The 25,216-nt window shown below is 38.8% G+C and overlaps 2 protein-coding genes across 2 annotated transcripts in view; both read left to right on the top strand.

Annotated features, from left to right (window-relative positions):
* Positions 1 to 25,216, top strand: part of LOC310738371 (ciliary microtubule-associated protein 2-like) — a 365,395-nt gene that overhangs the window by 157,713 nt on the left and 182,466 nt on the right. The window lies entirely within an intron of this gene.
* Positions 580 to 4,749, top strand: bloc1s2 (biogenesis of lysosomal organelles complex-1, subunit 2). The gene is made up of 5 exons (XM_083563378.1): positions 580 to 803; positions 1,271 to 1,387; positions 2,349 to 2,468; positions 2,557 to 2,661; positions 4,088 to 4,749. The coding sequence occupies exons 1-5, from the start codon at positions 644 to 646 to the stop codon at positions 4,117 to 4,119; spliced, it is 534 nt and encodes a 177-aa protein (XP_083419504.1). The 5' UTR covers positions 580 to 643; the 3' UTR covers positions 4,120 to 4,749.

Raw genomic sequence — 25,216 nt, 5'->3', positions numbered from 1 at the left:
CAGGAAGACACTTCCGGTACTATACCAAATATATTAGCTTGTAACTTAAATAGTCTGGAGTCTTTTTTTTTTTTTTTTAAATCAAATATGCGTATAAAAATCACCCTAACACAACACTAAATCCAGGATAATCTATACAAGTATAAACGACACCTAATTCACTATATATAATTTTATATTTTGCAAATTGGAAATCTATATTTCGGGTGGTAATAACAAAATAAGGAGCCGATTAGTCCACGAGACTTTTAATTTAAAAAACAGAAGAGTAACAGGTTTCCGGTGGCCATGCCCGTCTAAGTGTCCTAACCACAAATAATTAGTTTTTTTAAATCAATTTTATAATTTACTAAGTAATAAGACATATATATAATAATAATTTTAGGATTTAGAGGTAAGTCCTAAATTATACAAAATATTTTCATTATATATCAAATAAATAAAATAATTCTAAATATATGTATTAATCGATGAATTAGTTAATCATTGTATTCATTCTAAAATATTACAACACAAAATATGTTATTTATATTAATAATAAAATGAATTGTATGTATTTATATCTAGTGAGCAGGGCGTGATGGTAGAAACCCCGTGAGAGTCACGTGGCGCGCAGAGTCACGTGACAATACGGAAGTGGAAGATGGCGGCGACAGGACAGGGGCCCGCTGCTATGGAAAGCATCTCGCGGGTTCCTCCGTCCGTGCTGCAGCTGAGGATGGAGGCACATCCAGGAGACGATCCCGGGCAGGGGGAAGCGGGTGGAAATGCAGCTCCTGCGCCGAGAAGATCCACCAACAACAGTAAGCGAATAATCGTGCAAGACAAATCACTTCCTTCAGCCTGGATCTTCCAAACTCCCTGTTTAGTGCACTAGATGTCAAGTGTTTTACGCATGAATGTATTATACTCTCATCTAACCTACATACCTAACCTCTAACCTACAATCAAAATACAGGAAGGCCTGTGAGTCCAACATCAACACTTACACCAATTTGCATTACAGTTCACTGTAGTCTTTGGCTCATTTAGGTGTACATCAATGATGATGATGAGCTACAGAAGAAAAGGGCATGAGATCTAATCCCAGCACCACCAAGCTGCCACTGCTGGGCCCTTAAGCAAGGTTCTTAACACCTAAGCTGCTCAAATATATGAGTGAAATAAAAGTCACTGGATAAAAACTCGTCTGCCAAACGCCATAAACGAAAATGATGAGCCACAAGTGCATGTTGTTAAATCCGTTTGTCTTTTGTTCGCTTGGTTCCAGATGATAGTGGAGTGGAAACGGCCGAAGAGGCAACAGAGCCGGCCGAACCAGACATCCACGAGCTGTGCAAAGATATGTTCGAAAAGATGGCCGTTTTTCTGCAAGGAGAACTCACAGGTGAACACAAATGACCAAGCAGGTGTTCGATTCTATAAGATGTCTTTAGAGGTGGTAAGCGTTCGATTCTTCACTTGAACTTGGAGACTCGATCCTTTTCCAGCAATGATACACAATGCTCCCTGTCCAGCTTCATGAAGATATAGTGTGCATGGGTTGTAGAGGTAGATCGTGTGTGGGCTGCTATAGACTTCATCTTGACATGTCTGGGGTTTAGTCAGTGTTTCATCCTGAACAGCACCGTTTCTAGGCGTACTAGACAATCCCTAAAGGGAGCAGCTGAAAGAAGTAGTAGTAGTAGTAGTTATAACTATACTACGAAAGATAGTATGTGATTTGTGTCCATGTTGAATTGTATTCGATTCTCCAGATTAGGTACAATATCAGTTCTGCATTTATACCATAAACATAACACCTCAACAATAATGGAACTGTAATGAATGGACATTTAGTGTTTATAAGGATGGGATCCCTTTTGAGTCTGGTTCCTCGCATGGATTCTTTCTCATTCCATCATTTTATCCTTGCAGTAGTTACCACTGGCTCACTCATTAAGGATAAACAATTTATTAGAAACAAAATTTTGAGCACTGCTTTGGGACAATGTCCATTTTTTAAAAGCCCAATACAAATAATGAAAAAAAAATTTATTGAATATTTCTACATCGTTTTGTAGTATTAATAGGGTGAGTAATAGTGTAACTGGCAACAAGAAGGCAAGCAGGACTTGGATGATGTTTATATTAAACCTAGGAAAAACAACGAAGGGTGAAATGTTTACTATCTCTACTGAGACTTGAATTATCTGCAGATTTACACAGATTTACATTATCTGCAGACGGAATTACACTTCCGTCTGGAAATTCTGGGAATTCCGTAAGTGGTGTGAAATTACATGCTGGGAATATTGGCAAATCTTTTGTCTGTGTGTGTTATTAATATTGTAATTGCCATTTTTTAGCCACTTGTGAGGATTATAAACTTCTGGAGAATATGAACAAGCTCACCAGCCTGAAGTACATGGAGATGAAGGACATTTCGATCAACATCAGCCGCAACTTGCAAGACCTCAATCAGAAGTGTGAGTTTTCTCTTCCTTATGTCTTTTGTCCTCGATTATTCCATTTTTCACAGCCCTATGTTTTGATGATATTCTTTTGGAATTGTAGATGCGAGCCTGCAGCCATACCTGGACCAGATAAATCAGATTGAGGAACAGGTGACGGCTCTGGAGCAGGCTGCGTACAAACTGGACACATACTCAAAAAAACTGGGCGAGTGCAACTTAAGTGTTTTCACGCGTGTACAAAATATTACCTACCGCTAGGTGGAGCAGTGAGAACAGATTTTAAACTCACACTGGAACGTGCTGTGTCCCAATCACCCAATCGTCCCAATTTTTTTTTATTTATTTTTTTTTTTGCTGGTCACGAAGAAGTCTATACTTCTCAGGGTTTCTTTGGATTCTTAAAAAGTCTAAAATTTAAAAAATCCCAATTTTAGGCCTTAAAAAGTCATTAATTCACCTACAAGTCAATGTAATGGTACCTCTAACGCTCATTGAAATGCTCCTGCAGCACTTTAAAATGTTTTTGTTTTTTAGTTTCCTGGGTGTTGTAGTTCTTAATGTCGCTGGTACAAATATAATTTGCTGTATTACGACTACAAATGAGACCAACATGCAGCAGCCAATCGGCTTTCTGTATTTGGTACGAATGTCTTGAATTGTACCACAGACGTTAAACTGATCTATGTAAAAGTGCAAGTTTTGCAATAATTACCTTATAAATTAAATAATTTATAGCTGGTTAAGGCAGTTGGTAACTGTGTGTGTGTGTGTGTGTGTGTGTGTGTGTGTTTAATGTTGTGATATTGGTCCTAAATTTCATTCTTAATGTTTTTAAAAAGGTTTAAATTTGACTTTCGCAATTCCCAGCAGCCAAATTACAAATCGAATCCAGTTACAATATTAGTAACATTTAATATTAGCAATATTAGTTGCGGGTGAGCTGTGGGCAATATTAGCAAAAAAAAAAAAGTCTGCACCGCTACGTTCCAGGTAGCTTTGTGGAAACTCATTTCAACACGTCACGATTTGGGACGCACTCCATCTAATTTTGAATACTGTTTAGGATGGATAGTGGGTGAACTGATACACAGATATGATCTCAGCACTAAGTACAGATGTGAACAGGGGACTAGTTCATTTTAAAGACTCTGATCATTCAGAAGTGGTCCGGGGGGGGGATGCATATCCTTACATCACCGAAAGACCAACTTATCAACATCATAATTGTCCTAGCTGGAGAATTCTCGCAACAATTTGCGAAGAGTGCAACATTTCTGCCAATACAGTAGACAGCCGCTGTAATGAAAGTCGATGGCAGTCTTCCTCTGCCGGAAACGGTGTGTGAAATCCAAACACAAGTGGACACATGAGACATAGAGCCAGATGTCTTTCTCATAGAGCCAGATGTGAGCAGCTGTCTGTCTAAGCAGTGATCACTCGTGACAGATGTAAAACCAGGTGTGAGCAGGGACTGCATGTTTATCAGCTTCTGACCTTTTTGTTTGTGACATGCTTTTGTTCCCGTGGTTCTGCAAACCTTTTTTTTTTGCTCATCCGGAAACCTTTTGGGATTCCAGTCGATAGAATTTCAGTAAACTTATCTTGTTTTTTTTTTTTTTTTTTTTTTGCAGAGGCCAAGTTTAAGAAACTGGAGAAACGCTGAAACATGCGATGCGTGTTCGGATAGATGGAGGCCCGGCTTCGGTTCAGATCAGCCATGCTTGCTTCAGGAGGCTCTTCAGGAGGCTCTCCGGGTTCCCTTCTTGCTCCTGCTTCTAGTGTTAGTGGGTTTCCGATAGGATCCAGAAACACCCTTTTTTTTTTTTTTTTTTTGGATGCACAGTTTTCTAATTAGTTCCTAATTATGAAAAAGACTTCAGGAAGCTTGTGCACTGGTTCAGCAAGGGCTTTGTGGACTTCGATGTGAGTCCATTTATCTCGCATCTGACGTACTGAAGGAAACTGGGTCTGTGTGTCTGCGAATCCTGATTGAACTGTGGGATAATAAATGCAATGCAATAAATAAATTGATTCTAGTGGGTAAAAAAGTACTTAAAATGTCCCTACTATCTGATTTTTCTATTTAATATTGTACGCAAGGCCCTCGTTTCTGTAAAGTATTATCATCTTGAATGGAAATGCAAAGATTTCTGTAAATGTTTTGTCTTTTTTTTTTATATATATATATATATATATATATATATATATATATATATATATATATATAATATATACGCCTGCTGTTAGTGAAGATGCTAAATGGTTATTATAAAGACAATTCCTGAAACCTGAAGGTATTCATTTCTAACTGTATCTCTTCTGTACATTACATGGATTTTCTTTAGCATACTTACATACATTGGTTGTTTGTCTTTTTCTTCTCATCAGGGCTAACTGTTCATGATTTTGTGCCCCACCACCAGGGGGCACACAAAGACCACTATTCTTAGTCGATCACAGCCTTTCACCTTGTTCTTTCATCTGTTTTCCCTCTTAACATTACATTTAAATTTCCCATGCTTCCTAAAACCTTCAGGTCAAACCAGCTTATAACACCAGAGTCCTTAATTTATCTATGGTGCAATGATAAACCTGAATAGGTTATGCATAATTTGCATAAGAGACGATGCATTTTCCTCCAATATTTTATGATTGAGCAAACGCTTGTACAGCATTAATTACTAAATGGAAAATAGGATAAAAGAATGTGCATCTCAGTCTTTACCTTAATTTATTAGTTCATTAAAAATTCCATGTTTAATTATTAGAAGTCTGTTTGATATGTGATTGCAACAAACAAGTCGTCCCCCCCCCCCCCCAACCCTTTCCCCCCTTTACCATCACAAGTTCAAATACCAGCTATGTGTTTGCTGTGAGTCTACAGGAATCAGGAAATAACTAACACACAAACTTAAACAGATTTGGGGAAAATTCTGACCTTGGAGAAGGATATAAAATAACAGAGTAGTTTCAACACAGTCTCACATCATTTCGTGATATAGTCACTGCAAGGAACCACTGACGATGGTTTATAATAGTGAGTAGTTACCAAATATAAAGCAATAGAATACGGGATGAACTTAATGTAACCTTAATTTACATACACATACAGTGAGGAAAATAAGTATTTGAACACCCTGCTATTTTGCAAGTTCTCCCACTCAGAAATCATGGAGGGGTCTGAAATTGTCATCGTAGGTGCATGTCCACTGTGAGAGACATAATCTAAAAATGATACAGCTGCAAATAAGTATTTGAACACCTGTCTATCAGCTAGAATTCTGACCCTCTAAGACCTGTTAGTCTGCCTTTAAAATGTCCACCTCCACTACATTTATTATCCTAAATTAGATGCACCTGTTTGAGGTCGTTAGCTGCATAAAGACACCTGTCCACCCCATACAATCAGTAAGAATCCAACTACTAACATGGCCAAGACCAAAGAGCTTTCCAAAGATACTAGAGACAAAATTGTACACCCCCACAAGGCTGGAAAGGGCTACGGGGAAATTGCCAAGCAGCTTGGTGAAAAAAGGTCCACTGTTGGAGCAATCATTAGAAAATGGAAGAAGCTAAACATGACTGTCAATCACCCTCGGACTGGGGCTCCATGCAAGATCTCACCTCGTGGGGTCTCAATGATCCTAAGGAAGGTGAGAAATCAGCCCAGAACTACACGGGAGGAGCTGGTCAATGACCTGAAAAGAGCTGGGACCACCGTTTCCAAGGTTACTGTTGGTAATACACTAAGACGTCATGGTTTGAAATCATGCATGGCACGGAAGGTTCCCTTGCTTAAACCAGCACATGTCCAGTCACGTCTTAAGGTTGCCAATGACCATTTGGATGATCCAGAGGAGTCATGGGCGAAAGTCATGTGAACTTTTGGGTCAAAATAGAACTTTTGGGTCATAATTCCACTAAACGTGTTTGGAGGAAGAAGAATGATAAGTACCATCCCAAGAACACCATCCCTACTGTGAAGCATGGGGGTGGTAGCATCATGCTTTGGGGGTGTTTTTCTGCACATGGGACAGGGCAACAGCACTGTATTAAGGAGAGGATGACCGGGGCCATGTATTGCGAGATATTGGGGAACAACCTCCTTCCCTCAGTTAGAGCATTGAAGATGGGTCGAGGCTGGGTCTTCCAACATGACAATGACCCGAAGCACACAGCCAGGATAACCAAGGAGTGGCTCTGTAAGAAGCATATCAAGGTTCTGGCATGGCCTAGCCAGTCTCCAGACCTAAACCCAATAGGAGGGAGTTCAAACTCCCGTGTTTCTCAGCGACAGGCCAGAAACCTGACTGATCTAGAGAAGATCTGTGTGGAGGAGTGGGCCAAAATCCCTCCTGCAGTGTGTGCAAACCTGGTGAAAAACTACAGGAAACGTTTGACCTCTGTAATTGCAAATAAAGGCTCCTGTACCAAATATTAACATTGACTTTCTCAGGTGTTCAAATACTTATTTGCAGCTGTATCATACAAATAAATAGTTAAAAAATCATATATTGTGATTCCTGGATTTCTTTTTTAGATTATGTCTCTCACAGTGGACATGCACCTACGATGGCAATTTTAGACCCCTCCATGATTTCTGAGTGGGAGAACTTGCAAAATAACAGGGTGTTCAAATACTTATTTTCCTCACTGTATATCCATTTATTCATTGCCATACTGAGAAACATGGGGTGGGAATTCAGCCTGAATGGGTTTCCAGATCATCACAGAACACATTAGGAACTAAGAAAACCAGAGTATTTTTAGTGGCAGAAAGGTAAATACATATAACCAAAGAATAAAAGAATACAAAGCAGAAAAATATGTAATGGTGAGATCTGAAAACTAGAAAATCAGTAAATGAAGAAGTATGTAAAAGCAAATGGAAGTTACATTTAAAACATATTTAGAAATATTGACATTTTTACACACATTTTGACACACAGTGGAGTGCAGTGGAGCAATCAGGTGCTCAATCTGTACCTGTGGTCTTGAGTGGGATGATTGTTTTGCCTAGAACTGCTTTATTAAATTTTGTTATACATTTATAAATGATTATGCTGAGGGCACTAATGTTGTGTGTGTGTGTGTAGACTGCTAATCACTGTTTGACATGGCTAATTATGGTCCCCAGTCAAAACAGGTAATTTCAGGCGACCGGTACTGAACCTACCTCCTGCCCTCATGGTATTTATTAAAGCCAGTTGACTACTAATGAACCGCACTTTCCTCTGCACTACATACCGTATACGGTTTCTGGCATCACTCAAACTTCATTAACTCACACACATCTGAGCAGCACTAGGTCATTTTTTGTGACGTGCAACCTTTTGGTACCCGTGTTCGACCCTGCCAAAACCTAGTTCAGTTTTCTCGCATATTGTCCTCGCTAAAGTGTTAGCGGTATTTAGTGGTGGACATAGGAATGTATTTTGGCTTTGTTACTGTACATAAGTGCATTATTCAAATATCTGTACTAAAAATGTAGATGATTTTCATTTTGGGAAACTTTTAGCTACAATTTCATGTGTAATATCTTACTCTTTACTCCGTCCATCCATCCATCCATCCATCCATCCATCCATCCATCCATCCATCTATCTATCTATCTATCTATCTATCTATCTATCTATCTATCTATCTATCTATCTATCTATCCATCCATCCATCCATCCATCCATCCATCCATCCATCCATCCATCCATCCATCCATCCATCTATTCATTCATTCATTCATTCATTCATTCATTCATTCATTCATTTCCAATCTCAGATTCACTCTGAATTGCCATGGTTGCCAGATCTTAACAGAACACATGGAACAAGGAAAAATGCAGGTCCTTGATACTGATAATCCATGGAAACGCCATAAAAGTAATCTTATGGTCCCTTTTAAGAACTTGTGGCTCTTTCACTGTTCATAACAATTAAAAAAATGCTCTGTTTAAAAAGGTAGGATTTGCAAACCAAAGGAAAACTGATCTGCATAAACTATTCAAATATAGTTTTCCTGGATGGGTGTTTTTACTTTCGATACTCAAATACAAACCAAAGAGTACATTTGATTATATTGCCTAGAATAGTTATGTAAAAGTAGTACTGTTACTTTTACTGAAGCCATATTTTTGCATTAGATTTTGTACTTTTACTGAAGTACAGAAATGGTTCATTTAATTCACTGGTGGGGTTAGTAAAGAGACATACCACGAGACTGAAAAGACAACTGTGCAAAAATACACCCTGCACGAGTGAACCCTGTAGTAACCTATACGGACACAGACAGCAGACAGACCCGGACGCAAGCTTGGGATTAAACTAAAATCCAAATATTCATCATATGAACCCCATGTTGTGTTTTGTCGTCAGTATCTTTAAGGGCTGCGCATGCTTTTACGTGTAGGTGAGATTTGGTTTCCTCTCCTACAGCCTCAGGAGCACTTTGCTTGCACAGTTGACGAACGACTTTTGTCTGAACCACTCTATTTCTCTGGAAACTTTGTCTTCTCTACTTCATTTTTACTACATCCAGTTTTATTGCTGAAGTTCACTCCAGTTACCTGCTGCCAGAGAAACTTATTACTGCACCACACAAATGCAGCATGCAGTAGGGAGCAAGTTCTTAAGATGCCATATGTACCTGTATATAACGTATCACTTGCGCACTGAAACGCAGTAAAAATGCATTGGAGGGGAAACAGGGCCTCTGTTTTGTACCCAGTGACAAAACTGAAGTCCACAACTAGTCAGAGCAAAATCTGTGTGCAAGTATTCCTTCGACTTAAGAGAACGCTGATGAGTTCATTGGTTTTAAATGACACTATAATCGCTGGTATCGCTTGACTTTGTGTTGCGACAGTTCCTGCATTTACGTGCGCAGTTCAGAATCATGTAACAAGCCTGAGCTCCCCTTACACCGACAAACCAATAAACACTGAATGCTCGAATTGTCACATGCAGCATTTACTCTAAAATACTATTGAGAGAGCCACAGAGAGGCCATGAAAACCAGTGGGCAGGAAGCCATCTGCCTTGTACACAGGGACTGCTAAGAGGTCCAAATTTAATATCTTACAACTTGCTCTCTTCCCTCTATTTCTCTCTGTGTGTCTCCTGAGAAAGTTTTCCCAGTACTAAATCCACAGCGGATTTCAGCATTTAAAAAGAAAAGGCCATTACAACAAATTGTCGTTTGGATTGTGCAAGAAATGAACCACAATTGTGGAGTTCACAAAGTGAAGAGAATGAACTTTGTAACCACACCAGACTCATGGAGACACATAGAAACACCAGGCATTGTTCAGCCCACACACAGGCCTATAGGTATTTTCAAACCCAGCCCACACTCCGGCCTTAAACCTAATGGACTAAACATTCTCTTTGAATTGATCAAAACCCTGATTAAAAAAACGGCTACCCGGTCGGTGTATGAGTGGTCGTGGGTGAGTGTATGTTGGAACAGACATTTAACGTGTTCTGATTTGTGTCCTCCTCTTCTCTCCTCCAATGATTTCTCCAGCCATGGCCCCCTCTTTGACTCAAGTCACGCTTCCTTTTTTGTTCATCTGTGAGCATCTAATAACAAACACAAATGTTGCTAAGCCATGCCCACTTGCTATCAATAAAGCCTGTCCAACAAACACGAGAACAGCAATAGCAGTTAGGATACATGTGCGCTTTTTTATTTCGCATTGACATGAAATGAAGCAGTTATGTACCCATGTGTTCGCCACCCAGGGGACAGAAGAGCATAGCCCTGAAAAGAAAGAGTGTTTATGTCTGTGGTGAGAGGAATTATGGGAGAATTCCTTGGTTTCTTCTGGGAGCGCTTGACCCTGATGGACCCCTAGAGACCAACAGTGTTGGGATAAATAAACATACATAAATCTGACTCCCTAAGGAGAGCCGCTGGCTGTATGTGTGTGTTTGTGTGTGTGTTTGTGTATGTACTGAACATACCTAACAGAGATTTAGTATGTTCAGCTAATTAGCATTAATGAATAGGGTAAGTAACAAAATCAGAAATTATTGCAAGTGTCTGTTTGTGTGTTTTTTATTGAGGGACAGAAAGAGGAGAGTGGTGAGTTAGCGGTACTCACCTTGTGGCTAAACAGGGTCATTATTGTAAATGAGCTTATAAACATTAGGCATGACTTTATTGAAGGCAATAGGAGTTCCTCACTAGATGTTCATACAAAAAATGATCAAAAATCGCGACAAATTTCAACAATCATAGTATAAGGTAGCGGTTTTATTGATCGAATTTGGCTTGAAGAGTTTTTTCCCCAATATTTAACAGTTCTGATGACTCTTCTCATTGTAGAGTCATTTGTCCTGTTGTTGTCTGACAAGTGTGAAACCTCATGTGTAATTGAAAATCAGGTGCTCCAACTCATTTAGCAATAAATTTCTGGCTACCATTTTTTTGTAAAGAATGGTTATTTAAGTTACTGTACACTTCATCAAACGCTTCATCGAAGGTATTTCTTTCTACAAAACTTTCACTCCCTGGACGTGTTTTGTGTGAGACTGTTGTGGGTTAAAATCCCGGATCACTTTCAAAATAACTCTTGCATTCTCACCTGTGCAATGCACTGCTACTATGTAGGTAGCACTAAGGCATCGATAATAAAAAAAATAAGGTATATCAAGTATTTCAAGCTAAAGTAGTTTTAAGTGTAACAGTAATTGATTATTTAGGTTGTTACATTTAGCTCCAGTAGCCTTGTCTGATCAGTTCAGGACCATGTATGACAGAGGTTGGTAATCTTTGTTTTATGATATTATATCCATGTTGAACTGGCTATGGAAAGACATATAACAATGATAAACATAAAACAGATGAGTTTCCTTGGCAGCAGTGCAGCGCTTCCTCAAACCCCGAACCCTGAAGGTTGGATTGTCAGAGAGGATGATCGGATGTTGAGGACTTCCAATGTTTTTTACACTAACCATATACAGCTGACCTGTACTTTGAATTCACCTCCAGGAACTTCTGAGATCTGAAGCCTGGGACCGGTGATTGGAGCCGTACCTTGCTCCCCCCACACATAGATAAGTGCCAAGGCAGTGAGGCACCACTGTAAGCATCTAATTTGATGCTGGAGTTTTTGGACTCTGGCCTGCTTATGTTAATTTCCTGAGTGCACAATGGGGGCCCAAATGGCCTTTACCATAAACTACTAAGCTACCATAATTGCTCGTTGTAGCGATTAGCTAAGCACGTTTCACAAAGCAAGTACTCATCTGTTTACTTCAACTTTCTTATCTCAGCTTCTTTTTTCTTAACTTCTTTGCTTCCTTCATGCTTCAGTGCTTTTGCCAAAACAGGGTCCTAAACATTTCTTACTCCTCACACACCCCCCACACACAGAGACCCAGGCTCATTGAGTCAGGGACTCTTCCTGTACTACTATGCGGCTTGTCAAACTATTACTGAAAGTGTTGTTCACTATGCTTTAAACATAAGTACTGTATGAACTATACAAAATAGAAGTAGCCCATGTAGCCTTAAACACTTGTGTTTTCTACATATAGATATATTGAATAGTATGATCTAATCTCAATCCAGATTTTCGTCATAAGAACCACTTGGCGGAAAAAAAAAAATGCTTGAAATGCTCAGAAATATCAGTTCTTTCATTCTTACCAGTAATACCATATGACAATTTGTCCATTTGACATTGGGTTTCTTTACCCAAAAAAAGCAAGCTCAAGAAATTATGTATATATTGTAAAATGTGTAAGGACAATAGCTAATGGTTATCTTGATTTTGAAATGCACTTGACTTTATTTCCCATAATACATTCCTCAATTCATTTATCTCTAGTAACTCTATCATCCAGGTCAGGGCCAAGTTCTAAAGGAAACTCCAAAGTCTGTACGAAGCAGGAATACACCTGGATGGGACGTCAGTCTGTCACAGGGCACAATTCATACCCATGGGGGCAATTTATTATAGCCAAACCACCTACCAGGATGTTTTGGGGAGGTGGGAGGTAAATGGACAACTGTCTTCCATGGGAGAACAAACAAGAAGCTCCACACAGACCTTTGAACCAGGACTCTGAATATGAGAACAGTGTCCATACAACCCAACATAACACATAGTGTATTTACAAGGGGCCTTTAAGTCGAACTGGGACTTTTGAATTTATAAAATAACTGGAAACTGCATTTATTTTTTGACATCACCTGCTACATTTATACACTTATCCGCGCGTTTAACTAATAGAAAGATTCGGCATAGAAAGATTTGTCATGACGCCTGAACCTTCCTAGTACAGCAGTTTCACTTTGCCATTAAGAAACCATGACCGGGATTGTCTCTGACAAAACTGAATGTTTACACTATTCAAATGTCTTACTGCGGCTAAGTGTTTTCTGTAGATATCCATGGGTTTCATGTCTTCGCTCACAAGAAACTAACACTGTGGTCTACCATCTTGATTAATGGACTCTGGACTGGCCTGTGACATGTGTGCTGCCTAGCAGTAATAGGACACACTAGCAACTTACTATTGCATGTAGTACCACATGTTAGCATCCATTTTATACCTGTAACGTTGTACGTCCCAGTTTACTTAAACACCCATCGTATTATTATAAATTGTCCAATTTGGGCTACCATCATATTCTGACATACTGTATATAGAAGCCTTGGCCTCTACAGAAACAGCTGGCTTTGCTGCTATTCACAGATTTCCACTCCAACTGTGGAACTGCAAGGTTCGCTGTGTGACACGAGGGGAGTGTGTGGTGCAGAATTAGTGCTAACAGGCGTTCGCGCTGCCTGTAAATCTCTTTAAACAATGGCTGGCCTGACAGAGGTGTCTGAAAGAGAGAAAGACCAGTAACTCAAAGGAAACCGAAACCCTCTCTGTTTCTCTCTCCCTTTCTTCACCTCCGGCCTGAGCTTCTTTTACAACGTCTATAAATCAGGGCTTTAGAGTGAGGCTGAGACAGGCGTCTGATCGAGCCTTTGAGACCGCATCACTATTCCCACCGTAGCATCTTTTGCATCTCTGACTTTCTTTATGCAGATGAGGTTGGAGTGTTAATGATGAGCAGTACTCTGAGCATTTGCCTAGCAAGAGAGAGTAAAAGAAAGATCGAGAGAGCTGGGGGTTGACTTGAACAGCTGAGATGATAAAAAAAAAAAAAAAAAAGATATTCAAACACTGACACGTTATACCACACTCGGGATCATTTACATATTGTAGGATGTAGGATCATTTACATATTGCAAGGACCCGATGTTCAAACTTTCCGTTTGTAGTTGTTTTGCCCAAGGTACACACCATTACAGCATCTAAAAAAGAAAATGAAGAAGAAAAAAAAGTGAAAAAGGAAAAAAAACAGCAAATTATTTGCACATGGTACAGGGCCTCTTACATACCAAGTTTGTTCAAGGGTCATGATGTCATCAAAGCGCCATCTTTTGTTAAGCATGCAAATTAAACAACTGTCATGGGAGTAATAGACATGATGGAGTGATTGGGCAGCCAAGCAGAACACTATAACAAAGCAAAGCCCAGAATGCAGGCATGGAGGTACTCCAGAGTTTGAAGAAGTTCCTGCTTGCAGTCTCATTGCTTTTCCAAGCTTGTGCTGCATTGTGGCCTTTGAAAGAAATGAAATGTTCTCGTGACTGTATTATTTAATTGAAGTATTGCTGAAGTTGAGGTGGGTTCCCACCAGCAATGAGGGATGAGAGAGTGCATTGTTATCACGGGAGTCATTTATCTTGGAAGGATACACACTTTTCTGTATGTGGGTTGACCCTCCCATTCACAAAACACTCCCACTTTTTATGTTTTATTTTTGTTTATTTGAATCAGATTTATTGTGGTAAATTTCTAAATTGTGTTTATTATTTTCAGAAACGTGGTGTGGAAAAAGTGTGAGGTAGGACGTGGTTTGAAAGTTTTCCGAAAAAATCAGATTTGCCCTATTCTATTATCATATTATGTTAGCTAGCGTACACAAACCCTGTACTTAAGTTAAAGTAGAGATACACGAGGTAAAATATTACTGGAGTAAAAGTAAAAGTGCTCCCTTTAAACTTTCACTTGAGTAAAAGTACAAAAGTATTTGCCTTTAAATGTACTTAAGTATCCAAAGTGCTATGATTTATTACGGCTATAATGAATAATTTTAGTCACAATACTTTTAATCAACTCAGTTTATGTGAAAAGACTTTTGGAGTCATAATGTTAATTTTCTGGGGGGTTTTTCCACTCAGTAACGTATGATAAAGTGATCAACAAAGATGACTACAATTGTGGACAACAGCATACATGCACTTTTTCCTGAAGGAACAACCAACAAGAAACGCTGAGTGCTGTGAGGGGAAAGGCTATATTCATTTCATTTCATTTCATCTTTTCCCGCTTATCCGTAATTCGGGTCGCGGGGGGAGCAGTCTAAGCAGATTCCCCAGACACTTCTCCGTGTCCAGGGATCGGGCCCCCGCCTTCGACTGCTGCCCAATCCTCTCAGCACCGGTCCCTAACGGTCCCTCCTGCAGGTGGTGTGCCCACGGGAAGGCGGCCCCACGCCCCACGTCGGTCCTTGGTTTATTTTTCTCGTAAAGGTCCCCTGGAGCATAGAGGGTTAAGGGCCTTGCTCAAGGGCCCAAGAGTGGCAGCTTGGCGATACCAGGGCTTGGACCCCCGACCTTCCGATCGGTAACCCAGCGCCTTAACCGCTGGAGCCACCACTCCCCCAGAAAGGCTATATACAAATGCTAATCAAGGGGACAAGCAGGGGTGTGAGTGATTACAAACATGTGATCAAGTCATGTGATGTACATTGGCTGATGGGAATCGTAGTTCAAGACTATAATCTTGACAGCTATTTAGACAAAAGTAATGGAACACTTGACTTTTGCAGCCAAATCCTCCCTAAACTGCCACTACAAAGATTAAGGCACACAATTGTACAGGATGTCTTTGGATGTGGAAGTGTTAAATTTCTGGTTCACTTGAACTAGTGGACCCAAACCTTTTCCAACATGACAATGGCTTGTGCACAAAGTGAGCCCCATGGAGATATGGGTTTCATATTGTATTCTACTGTATTGAGGTTTTATATATATATATATATATATATATATATATATATATATATATATATATATATATATATATATATATATATATATATATATATATTTCTCTCAGATGTCAGATCCCCAGCCCTTGACACACACTGAACAAACACATATCGATTCCGTGTTTTTTCTTTCTTTCTTTCTCTCTCTCTCTCTCTCTCTCTCTCTCTCTCTCTCTCTCTTCTCTTTTTTTTTTTTTTTTTTTACAGCTAAAGTATTTTCAGAATTAAGTGATGACTTGAAAAACAAACTATTGGTCAAATTCAATTCAAGAAGCATAACAAAATTGCATTGAAATTCTTTTAATGTTTAGCTAGCGTTCTTTGACTATTGGCCTAAAAATATCCACACCATTAGCTCGTTGTTTACCAGGCTCTCTTTAAACCCATTCTGCATGCTAGTAACCTGCAGTTAATTGACTTCCAGTGGCCCCTGGCGCCACGTTTCAACAACCAGCTTTTTTATTTCTTTTTAAACCAGCACTGTTTAAATAAGTGACATCACATTGGGCATGGCACGACCTATAAATGAAAGAGGGCTAATCTAAAACTCAGCTAGTAATCAGTAAGTTTATTAATTAGAGTTATCTCTAAACACATGCATCGTACAGTGATCCGAGAGGCTGACATCAAAGTTCGAAATACAAGGAGGCTGAAGAGCGCCAAGTCAAATCCTGCATGTGTTTATGCCGTGAAAAGTGTTCTTGCTGGTTGCTACATTCGTAGCATGTGAGCTTAGGCAATGCACAACAAATGGATGCAATTTAGAGGTTTCAAAGGATTTGTTAGACTTTCAAGTTTGGGAATAAATGAACATAATTGCATTAAAGATTGTGTGCCTGCGAGTTCTGGGGAACATGTGGGTCTCAGGGATGATAGTGTACAGTGTATTACGGATGGATAAAGAAGAGGCATATGGGGGAAAGATGGGCTCAGGAGTTTTCTGGATAACAAAAGCATGTTTCCGTCTGACTCACACAGCCACACAAATACACACACACACACACAAATACACACACACACACACACACACACCGACCAAAAGAAACCTGAGCACAGCTTTACTCTGAATTGTACCTTTATGTATGCTATTTATATGTTAATCTTTGTCTTTACTTTATCTGTCATTAGGTTAATAATTAATTTTATTATGCAGAATTAAGGAACATTTATTAAAGACTTAAATAATTAGGGTTAGAAACAGTGTCTAGGACACAAAGTTAATGTTTTTTGTTAATAGACCAATTTTTTTCATGCGCAGTTTACCCAAAATTTACATTTCATATTAATAATACACACTGATGAAATATAAATCTTATACAATGGATTGTTTGAAAAGTAAATAAATAATAATAAAAATAAATAAATAAATATCATTTATTTGCTGTCCAAACATTAAAAACCACTAAACGGTTTCATATCAACCCCTATGAACAACCCAATAGTCTCAAAGGAGTAAATTCACTACATTTGATCCCACTGACTTGTAAACACAATCATTTTGTGGTTAACGGAGATTCGTCACAAACAGGCATTTACACAAGTGCCAGTAAACTGTGGCTCATTGCTCTTGAAAGCGAATTTTATAGCAGTCACACACGTAGAGACACGATGTGCTGTACAGTAAACAGGATGCATGTCAGTGAGGAAATTGTAATACATTGTCAGCGTTACAAAGAAGAATTAAATGTTTTCTAGTGTCATTTGAATAAACCCTGCACTGCTAAATCCTGCCAGCCAAAATGTTTCTATTTTAGACCTGTGATTTTTAATCCACAAGAAATTATTTTGCCATTTTTTTTTTTCTTCACAGTAAAAGTAGATTCACCTTCGACGAAAATATAAATCTTTTATTTTTTATTTACTTTATTAGTACTCTTTATGTCTGCGTTGGAACGCATCATAGAGTAGTCACTCTTCTCGAATTATGACCTGATGGACTTACGGCCGGTTTCGGTCCCTACCTACGTCATAAGTTGCGGTCTATCTGAGAACCAATGCATAGAATAATACCAGACTAAAACATTTAAAGATAGCAAATGTTATCAAAACTCTATGGACACATCCATATTACTGTATTATGAGTGTAACCCATATACATTTTTTTTTTTTCCATATATCAGTTTTCAGTTCAATAGAAGTAATACCTGTTTATTAAGTTAAACAAATGGACTATTTTGGGCCACATTTGATTTAAAAAAGAAAAAATGAACACTGTGCTGTCCTATCACATGTAGTAGCCTGCAAATTGTTTATTAATAATAAGTACAAGATTATGCTGCACATAAGTAACATTCTCCATAAATGTTCAGAATGTAAATTTATTCATTTGTTGCAGACACCTGACCGTACAAACTGTTGTCACAAAGTCAAAAGGACACAAGTGTACAGGATGCCTCTGTATCCTGTAGTATTATGGTTTCCATTCATTGGAATTAAGTGGCTCAAACATGTGCCTCACTAATGCTCTTGTGGCTGAATGTGCAAATCCCCACAGCAAATGTAGTGGAAAGCATTCTCAGAGAGACTAAATCTGGCATGGGATGTTCAACTAGCACCTATGGATGTGGTAGTCAGGTGTTAATGACCTTTTTTTAGAATCATATGCAATAACGGGTCTACTTTTCTGTAACATTACAAAAAATAGACTACATTTGCTTTCAAATAATTTTAGTAACTTTCAGAGGCCACAAATTATGCAACATGTTAGAGTTTATTTTAACTAAATGAAATATACTTTTCTTTGGCAGTCATAATAACCGTGAATGACAAAATCAAAATGAGATGTCCTATCGGGATTATATCTAGGCTTTGGCTAAATCAATGAATGACATTTAAGAAATTGCCCAAAAGAAACTCTTACTTATATGCTTCAGGTTGTTCTACTTAAATGCAGCCTTAGTCAAAGGACATGCACATTTTTAAGCAAGTGTTCATCAAGGAACACTTCCCTCAATTCTGATCTGAACTCTGGCAATGAGAAGCACTCCACATAGCATGATGCTGCCACCACCATGCTTCACCACATGGATGTTATTAGCCAGGTGATGAGCAGTACCTGATATTTTGCATATTTACACTCTGGATTTCTCATGCTTTTGAAACAATAATAGCATTTCATATGCTTCACTATTTACACTAATCAGGCATAACATTATGACTTTATAACATTACGAAAGGTGACATGAATAACACAGATTATCTCTACATTGTGGCAGGTTCCCTGGTGGTCTAATGGTTAGGGTGCGGCGCTCTCACTGCTGCGGCCCGGGTTAGATCCCCGGTCAGGAAACCAACCCCAGCCACTCTTAGTGCCGGTCCCAAGCCCGGATAAATGGGGAGGGTTGCGTTAGGAAGGGCATCCAGTGTAAAAACATGTGCCAAATCAAACTTGCGGATGATCCGCTGTGGCGACCCCTAACGGGAGAAGCCGAAAGAAAGTTATCTCTTCATTGTGGCACCTGTTAGAGGGTGGGATATATCAAGCAGCAAGTGAACATTTTGAACTCAAAGTTGATGTGTTAGAAGCAGAAAAAAATGGGCGTGCATAAAGATTTGAGTGAGTTTGACAAGGGCCAAATTGTGATGTCTAGACTATTGGGTCAGAAAATCTCCAAAACTGCAGCTCTTGTGGGCTGTGTCTGGTCTGCAGTGCTCAGTATCTATCAAAAGTGCTCCAAGGAAGGAACAGTGGTGAACCGGCAAAAGGGGCATGGATGGCCGAGACTCATAGATGCACGTAGGGAGTAAAGGCTGTTCCGTGTGGTCCTGTAGCTCAAATTGTTGAAGAAGGTAATGCTGTTAGCGCCTAAAGAGTCAGGACTGTTTTGGCAGCAAAAGGGAGACCATCACAATATTAGGCCGGTGGTCATAATGTTATGCCTAAACGGTGTATATGTTCCATTTACTGCAACAACCAAAAGGCGGAAAATACACGTTGTATAAATGTAGCTGTAAATTAGATGTAAATTAATTGTGAGAATGTAGGGAATTCTTAACATAGTGTACTGCAATGAAGACAGCTGGATTTATGACATACATAGCTGTGTTGTTGTTGGAAATTGATAGAGCAAAGCATAGCCAGTAAACACATTTCAAAGGTGGATCAGATTATAACAAGCCCTTGCTTGCAGGTTTATTTTGACAGGTTTTGGCTTAATGGTTAGTCCTTCCAGGTTGTATTTTATCTCTTTCTCTTGTTTATTCTCTTATTGTGTGTGTGAGTTTTCCAGAGACTGTGGGAATGGGAATAATACCCCAGTTTTACCACAGTATTGGAACTAAGCCCCTTCATGTGAGCTGATAATACTCTGGACATTCTGGATGTAATACACCAAATCAAAATTCATGTAAAAGATTCATCTTGGGTTTCAGAAGTTTGTTTTTTCAAAGCGTATTGTGTTTCTATCCAGGCCAAAAGCATAACAGTCATCACCAAGTACATTTCTTTAGTAACAAGCATGACATATTTTCTCTAAATCATTCATTCACTTTTTCTCCTCTTTCACTTGTTTTGAAACATACCAAGTAAACACACACGCACACACACACGCACACGCACACACACACACACACACACACACACACACACACACACACACACACACAAACAGCTGTATCTCATCCCATCACAGGTATGACAGAGTTCTGGCAGAAAGGAGCAGCATGGTTCAGCCACACACAGATCAGAGTGTTTCTCCTTCTTGCTGTCCACTGAAGCCTGGAGCAAGAGCACAAGGTAGGAGTTATTCATAGGATTATGATTGTAATATTATGTTACAGTTGTGTAATACCATGGGGCTTCATTGCATTGGTCCTGGTTGAAATGCACACTAAGTCACTGTAGTCCAGAGGGGAGAGATCCTGTAGTGCATTCAAATTAGTTGTCTAGTTTGGGCCAAGATGCATAGAGTTACACAATGGCCACTGCTTTTTTTTTTTTTTAGCTTCCAATGCCAAAGACCACACATTAATAAATAAAATATACTGTAATGCAATACTCTAGTGAAAGGCGGTGAACTAATAATAATAAAAAAACTATTAAAAGAATCAAAAACTGGTTACTTCGCAGCACAAAACGTGTGCAAAAGCGGTAAATATACAGACATTAACTAAACAAGGAAATGATAACCAGCTGTGAATGAGAGACACATAAAGACAAGGACCAATAACAAAACAGGGTGGAGACACGACATGAATGAAACAAACATATGTGACACAGACCATAATAAAAGCACATGGCAACATTAACATAGAAACGCGGTTGTCTTATAGAAAGGCATGCCAGTATGCACTATGAGTGGGGATGAGCTTCATGCTTTCGTGACTAGAGCCGGCGAAAATCCCCGAAACATTATGTATAACTTATAGAAACATGCAGCAGTAGAGTGGCATTTACACCATTGAATGATATATATAGTGAGGAGGTCCCCTGGTGGTCTAGTGGTTAAGATGCAGCGCTCCCACCGCTGCGACCTGGGTTCGATTCCCGGTCAGGGAACCATCCCCAGCCACTCTTAGTGCCGGTCCCAAGCCCGGATAAATTGGGGAGGGTTGCGTTAGGAAGGGCATCCAGCGTAAAACATGTGCCAAATCAAACGTGCGGAGGATCCGCTGTGGCGACCCCTAACGGGAGAAGCCGAAAAGAAAGTATATATATATAGTGAGGAAAATAAGTATTTGAACACCCTGCTATTTTGCAAGTTCTCCCACTTAGAAATCATGGAGGGGTCTGAAATTGTCATCGTAGGTGCATGTCCACTGTGAGAGACATAATCTAAAAAAAAAAAAATCCAGAAATCACAATGTATGATTTTTTTAACTATTTATTTGTATGATACAGCTGCAAATAAGTATTTGAACACCTGAGAAAGTCAATGTTAATATTTGGTACAGTAGCCTTTGTTTGCAATTACAGAGGTCAAACGTTTCCTGTAGTTTTTCACCAGGTTTGCACACACTGCAGGAGGATTTTTGGCCCACTCCTCCACACAGATCTTCTCTAGATCAGTCAGGTTTCTGGCCTGTTGCTGAGAAACACGGAGTTTGAGCTCCCTCCAAAGATTCTCTCTTGGGTTTAGGTCTGGAGACTGGCTAGGCCACGCCAGAACCTTGATATGCTTCTTACAGAGCCACTCCTTGGTTATCCTGGTTGTGTGCTTCGGGTCATTGTCATGTTGGAAGCCCAGCCTTGACCCATCTTTAATGCTCTAACTGAGGGAAGGAGGTTGTTCCCCAAAATCTCACAATACATGGCCCCGGTCATCCTCTCCTTAATACAGTGCAGTCGCCCTGTCCCATGTGCAGAAAAACACCCCCAAAGCATGATGCTACCACCCCCATGCTTCACAGTAGGGATGCTGTTCCTTCCGTGCCATGCATGATTTCAAACCATGACGTCTTAGTGTATTACCAACAGTAACCTTGGAAACGGTGGTCCCAGCTCTTTTCAGGTCATTGACCAGCTCCTCCTGTGTAGTTCTGGGCTGATTTCTCACCTTCCTTAGGATCATTGAGACCCCACGAGGTGAGATCTTGCATGGAGCCCCAGTCCGAGGGAGATTGACAGTCATGTTTAGCTTCTTCCATTTTCTAATGATTGCTCCAACAGTGGACCTTTTTTCACCAAGCTGCTTGGCAATTTCCCCGTAGCCCTTTCCAGCCTTGTGGAGATGTACAATTTTGTCTCTAGTGTCTTTGGACAGCTCTTTGGTCTTGGCCATGTTAGTAGTTGGATTCTTACTGATTCTATGGGGTGGACAGGTGTCTTTATGCAGCTAACAACCTCAAACAGGTGCATCTAATTTAGGATAATAAATGTAGTGGAGGTGGACATTTTAAAGGCAGACTAACAGGTCTTTGAGGGTCAGAATTCTAGCTGATAGACAGGTGTTCAAATACTTACTTGCAGCTGTATCATACAAATAAATAGTTTAAAAATCATATATTGTGATTTCTGGATTTTTTTTTTTAGATTATGTCTCTCACAGTGGACATGCACCTACGAGGACAATTTCAGACCCCTCCATGATTTCTAAGTGGGAGAACTTGCAAAATAGCAGGGTGTTCAAATACTTATTTTCCTCACTATATATATATATATATATATATATATATATATATATATATATATATACATATATATATAAATGGATTTCATCACTATAAGCACTACTTGAATTTCATTATACAGAATACCATATTTATTGAAATTAAAGAACATATATCTCTTACCTATTTATACTATATAACCCATCAATTACTTATTACAAACATATTTACAGCCTCAAAATACTCAATCTTTAATGTCTGTTCTTAAATATAGGAAGTCGCAGAATGACCCCATCGTAACTTAAAAAATATCATTATGGGTCGTATACTGTAATGTGTTTATAATTGAACAAGTTACAGTACATCATTTAGCACAACAGAGCAAATTACACAATTGTATTGTATAAATTATACGGAATATGTATGTGGCAGCACATCCGTTCGTGTGATTACATTTGCCTTGGTTTTGTCACGCAAAACCTACAATTTTGTCATAACGCAGTCATCATCGTAAGATCGAACAAATCGTGAGCCGAGCTATTATAACTTGGGGACCATCTGTATCTGTGTAATCCATATGAAAGTCATAAGAGGTACAGTTTCTCCGGTATCACCATTCCCATGTGGAAACATAGCAAAGGTTCCGTTTGGTTTCCTGATAATTGACGTACTTTAAAACACCATAATTACTTTCAAATGTTTACAAGAATATTTAGTCTTAATGCTCTTTATTGAGTTTGGGTTTACGAATATTAAACATACATTTGCGTAAGACATCAATATTTGTTTATGCCCATGTTGATTAGAGTATTTAGTATAAAGTATAAGTATAAATTTAAAGTACATTTAGAACAGATAAAAATGTGCGATTACATTGTGATTAATCGGGAGTTAACTCATGACAATCGTGCGATTAATTACGATAAAATATTTTAATTATTTACAATTATTTGTAATATTTATATGACGTGACATCCAGTTTCCAGTGTGACACTAAAACAGGTAGTAGTAAAGGCTACTTTATACTTAAGTACATAACAGAGCCCAAACTTCCTTACTATAACTTGTGTAAAAAAAAGTATAATCAGTACTTTAACTTTTACCCGAGTCTTTTAAAACATGAGTATCTGTACTTCTACTTAAGTAAAGGATGTGTGTACGTTTGCCACCTTTGTTTTCACGTCTGTGTCTGCATCTGCATTTGAATTAAAACCTTTCCTGCATCAATTTTTAATTAAGTTTCTAGGTTCCCTTTTTTATATGTAAAAAAAAATAAAATAACAGACATTATCTAAACCACCATGACCTTAATCTGCACTTACTAAAAATGAATTAATGAATTCATGCATCAATGCAGCACTATAAACAATTCATTTATGGTCTTTCTTCATCCCAAAAGAGTCGTATTTGACCATTTGTCTACATGGAAGTAAATAAAACTCTCTCTCCTGCAACTGTTTATGTTTCTCATAAACTAAGCGAGAATTATATACTGTACATATCACATTTTTTTTTATATATTATCTACGTTAGGGACAAAAACCTTAATCCAAACTGTGACATAACTGTAAAAGCCCTCTGGATAATCCATACTCAGTGTTATAAAAGTTCTAACAGTTCTACCTGAAGCCTCTCTGCTTTCTCTTTAGAGGTTTTCTGGTGACACTGAAGGGACTTGACCTTGGCTTTGTTTTTTTCCCTCTTTGCCTATTGATTTGGGTCCAACATTGAGCTCAACCAAGATCAAGTTACGAAGAGCCTGGGGGACGGGAAAGCATCATTGTTATCAGGTATTACCACTTCTATATCCAGATGCTTTCTATCACCAGTGAACTATTGGCCATGATCTTTTGCAGTGGTTTTGTATTTCTCTTAACCATGTCCCCTTTGCTCTTATTCATGTAGAGGAAAGGGAGATAATTATATACATAAATAAACATAAATAATATTTATTTATGCTCCAAATTTATGCTCCAAATTTATGCTCCAAAATTCAAGCCATTACAATCTTGGACCAAACCATTAGCAAGGAATATTGATATCTACCAGTGCTATCTGCCACTTAGATCCAAAGATTAAAACAGAACAGTTTTTGTGTAAGCTGCATTTCTCTGTGCAATACAGAGTGCCATCGCAGTATTCCCACGACTGACTACAGATCCATTTTTTAAAAGGTGCATGTGCGAATTGAGACATTGTTAATTTAAATATAGTATGGATATTGACAGTAATTAAGACAGACTCTGCTGGATATAATTTTGCCTCCTGCATGGCAAATCCAGTCACAGGGTCACATGGACATTTTACTTATAGTGTCATAGTGGAGTTTGATTAAATTACGCTATAAACTTATAAGGTTTTTCTTAATCTAGTTTTGTGTTCAAATGACTACCGCCAATGTTTATGTTTTCGAAGTTATGTTTTGTCAACTTCAAAATTTGGAGAAAACAAAAAGAACAGACTAATTTTGCAGTAATTTAATTTTAGTCTACGTCATTTTAATTGTAAAGTCATCATCAATCATCACATACTCAAAATTAGGATTATGCACTGTGCACAGATTAAAAAAAAAAAAAAACTGTAAAAAAAAAAAAAA

The sequence above is a fragment of the Silurus aristotelis genome (assembly GCF_946808225.1).
Source record: "Silurus aristotelis genome assembly, chromosome: 15".
Classification (NCBI taxonomy): domain Eukaryota; kingdom Metazoa; phylum Chordata; class Actinopteri; order Siluriformes; family Siluridae; genus Silurus; species Silurus aristotelis.
The sequence above is the reverse complement of the archived record's forward strand: the minus strand, read 5'-3'. Positions and strand labels throughout refer to the sequence as shown.

Coding starts and splice junctions, on each gene's coding strand:
- bloc1s2 (XM_083563378.1), top strand. CDS start 644: ATGGCGGCGACAGGACAGGGGCCCGCTGCTATGGAAAGCATCTCGCGG. Junction 804..1,270: donor GAGAAGATCCACCAACAACA/GTAAGCGAATAA, acceptor GCTTGGTTCCAG/ATGATAGTGGAGTGGAAACG. Junction 2,469..2,556: donor GCAAGACCTCAATCAGAAGT/GTGAGTTTTCTC, acceptor TTGGAATTGTAG/ATGCGAGCCTGCAGCCATAC.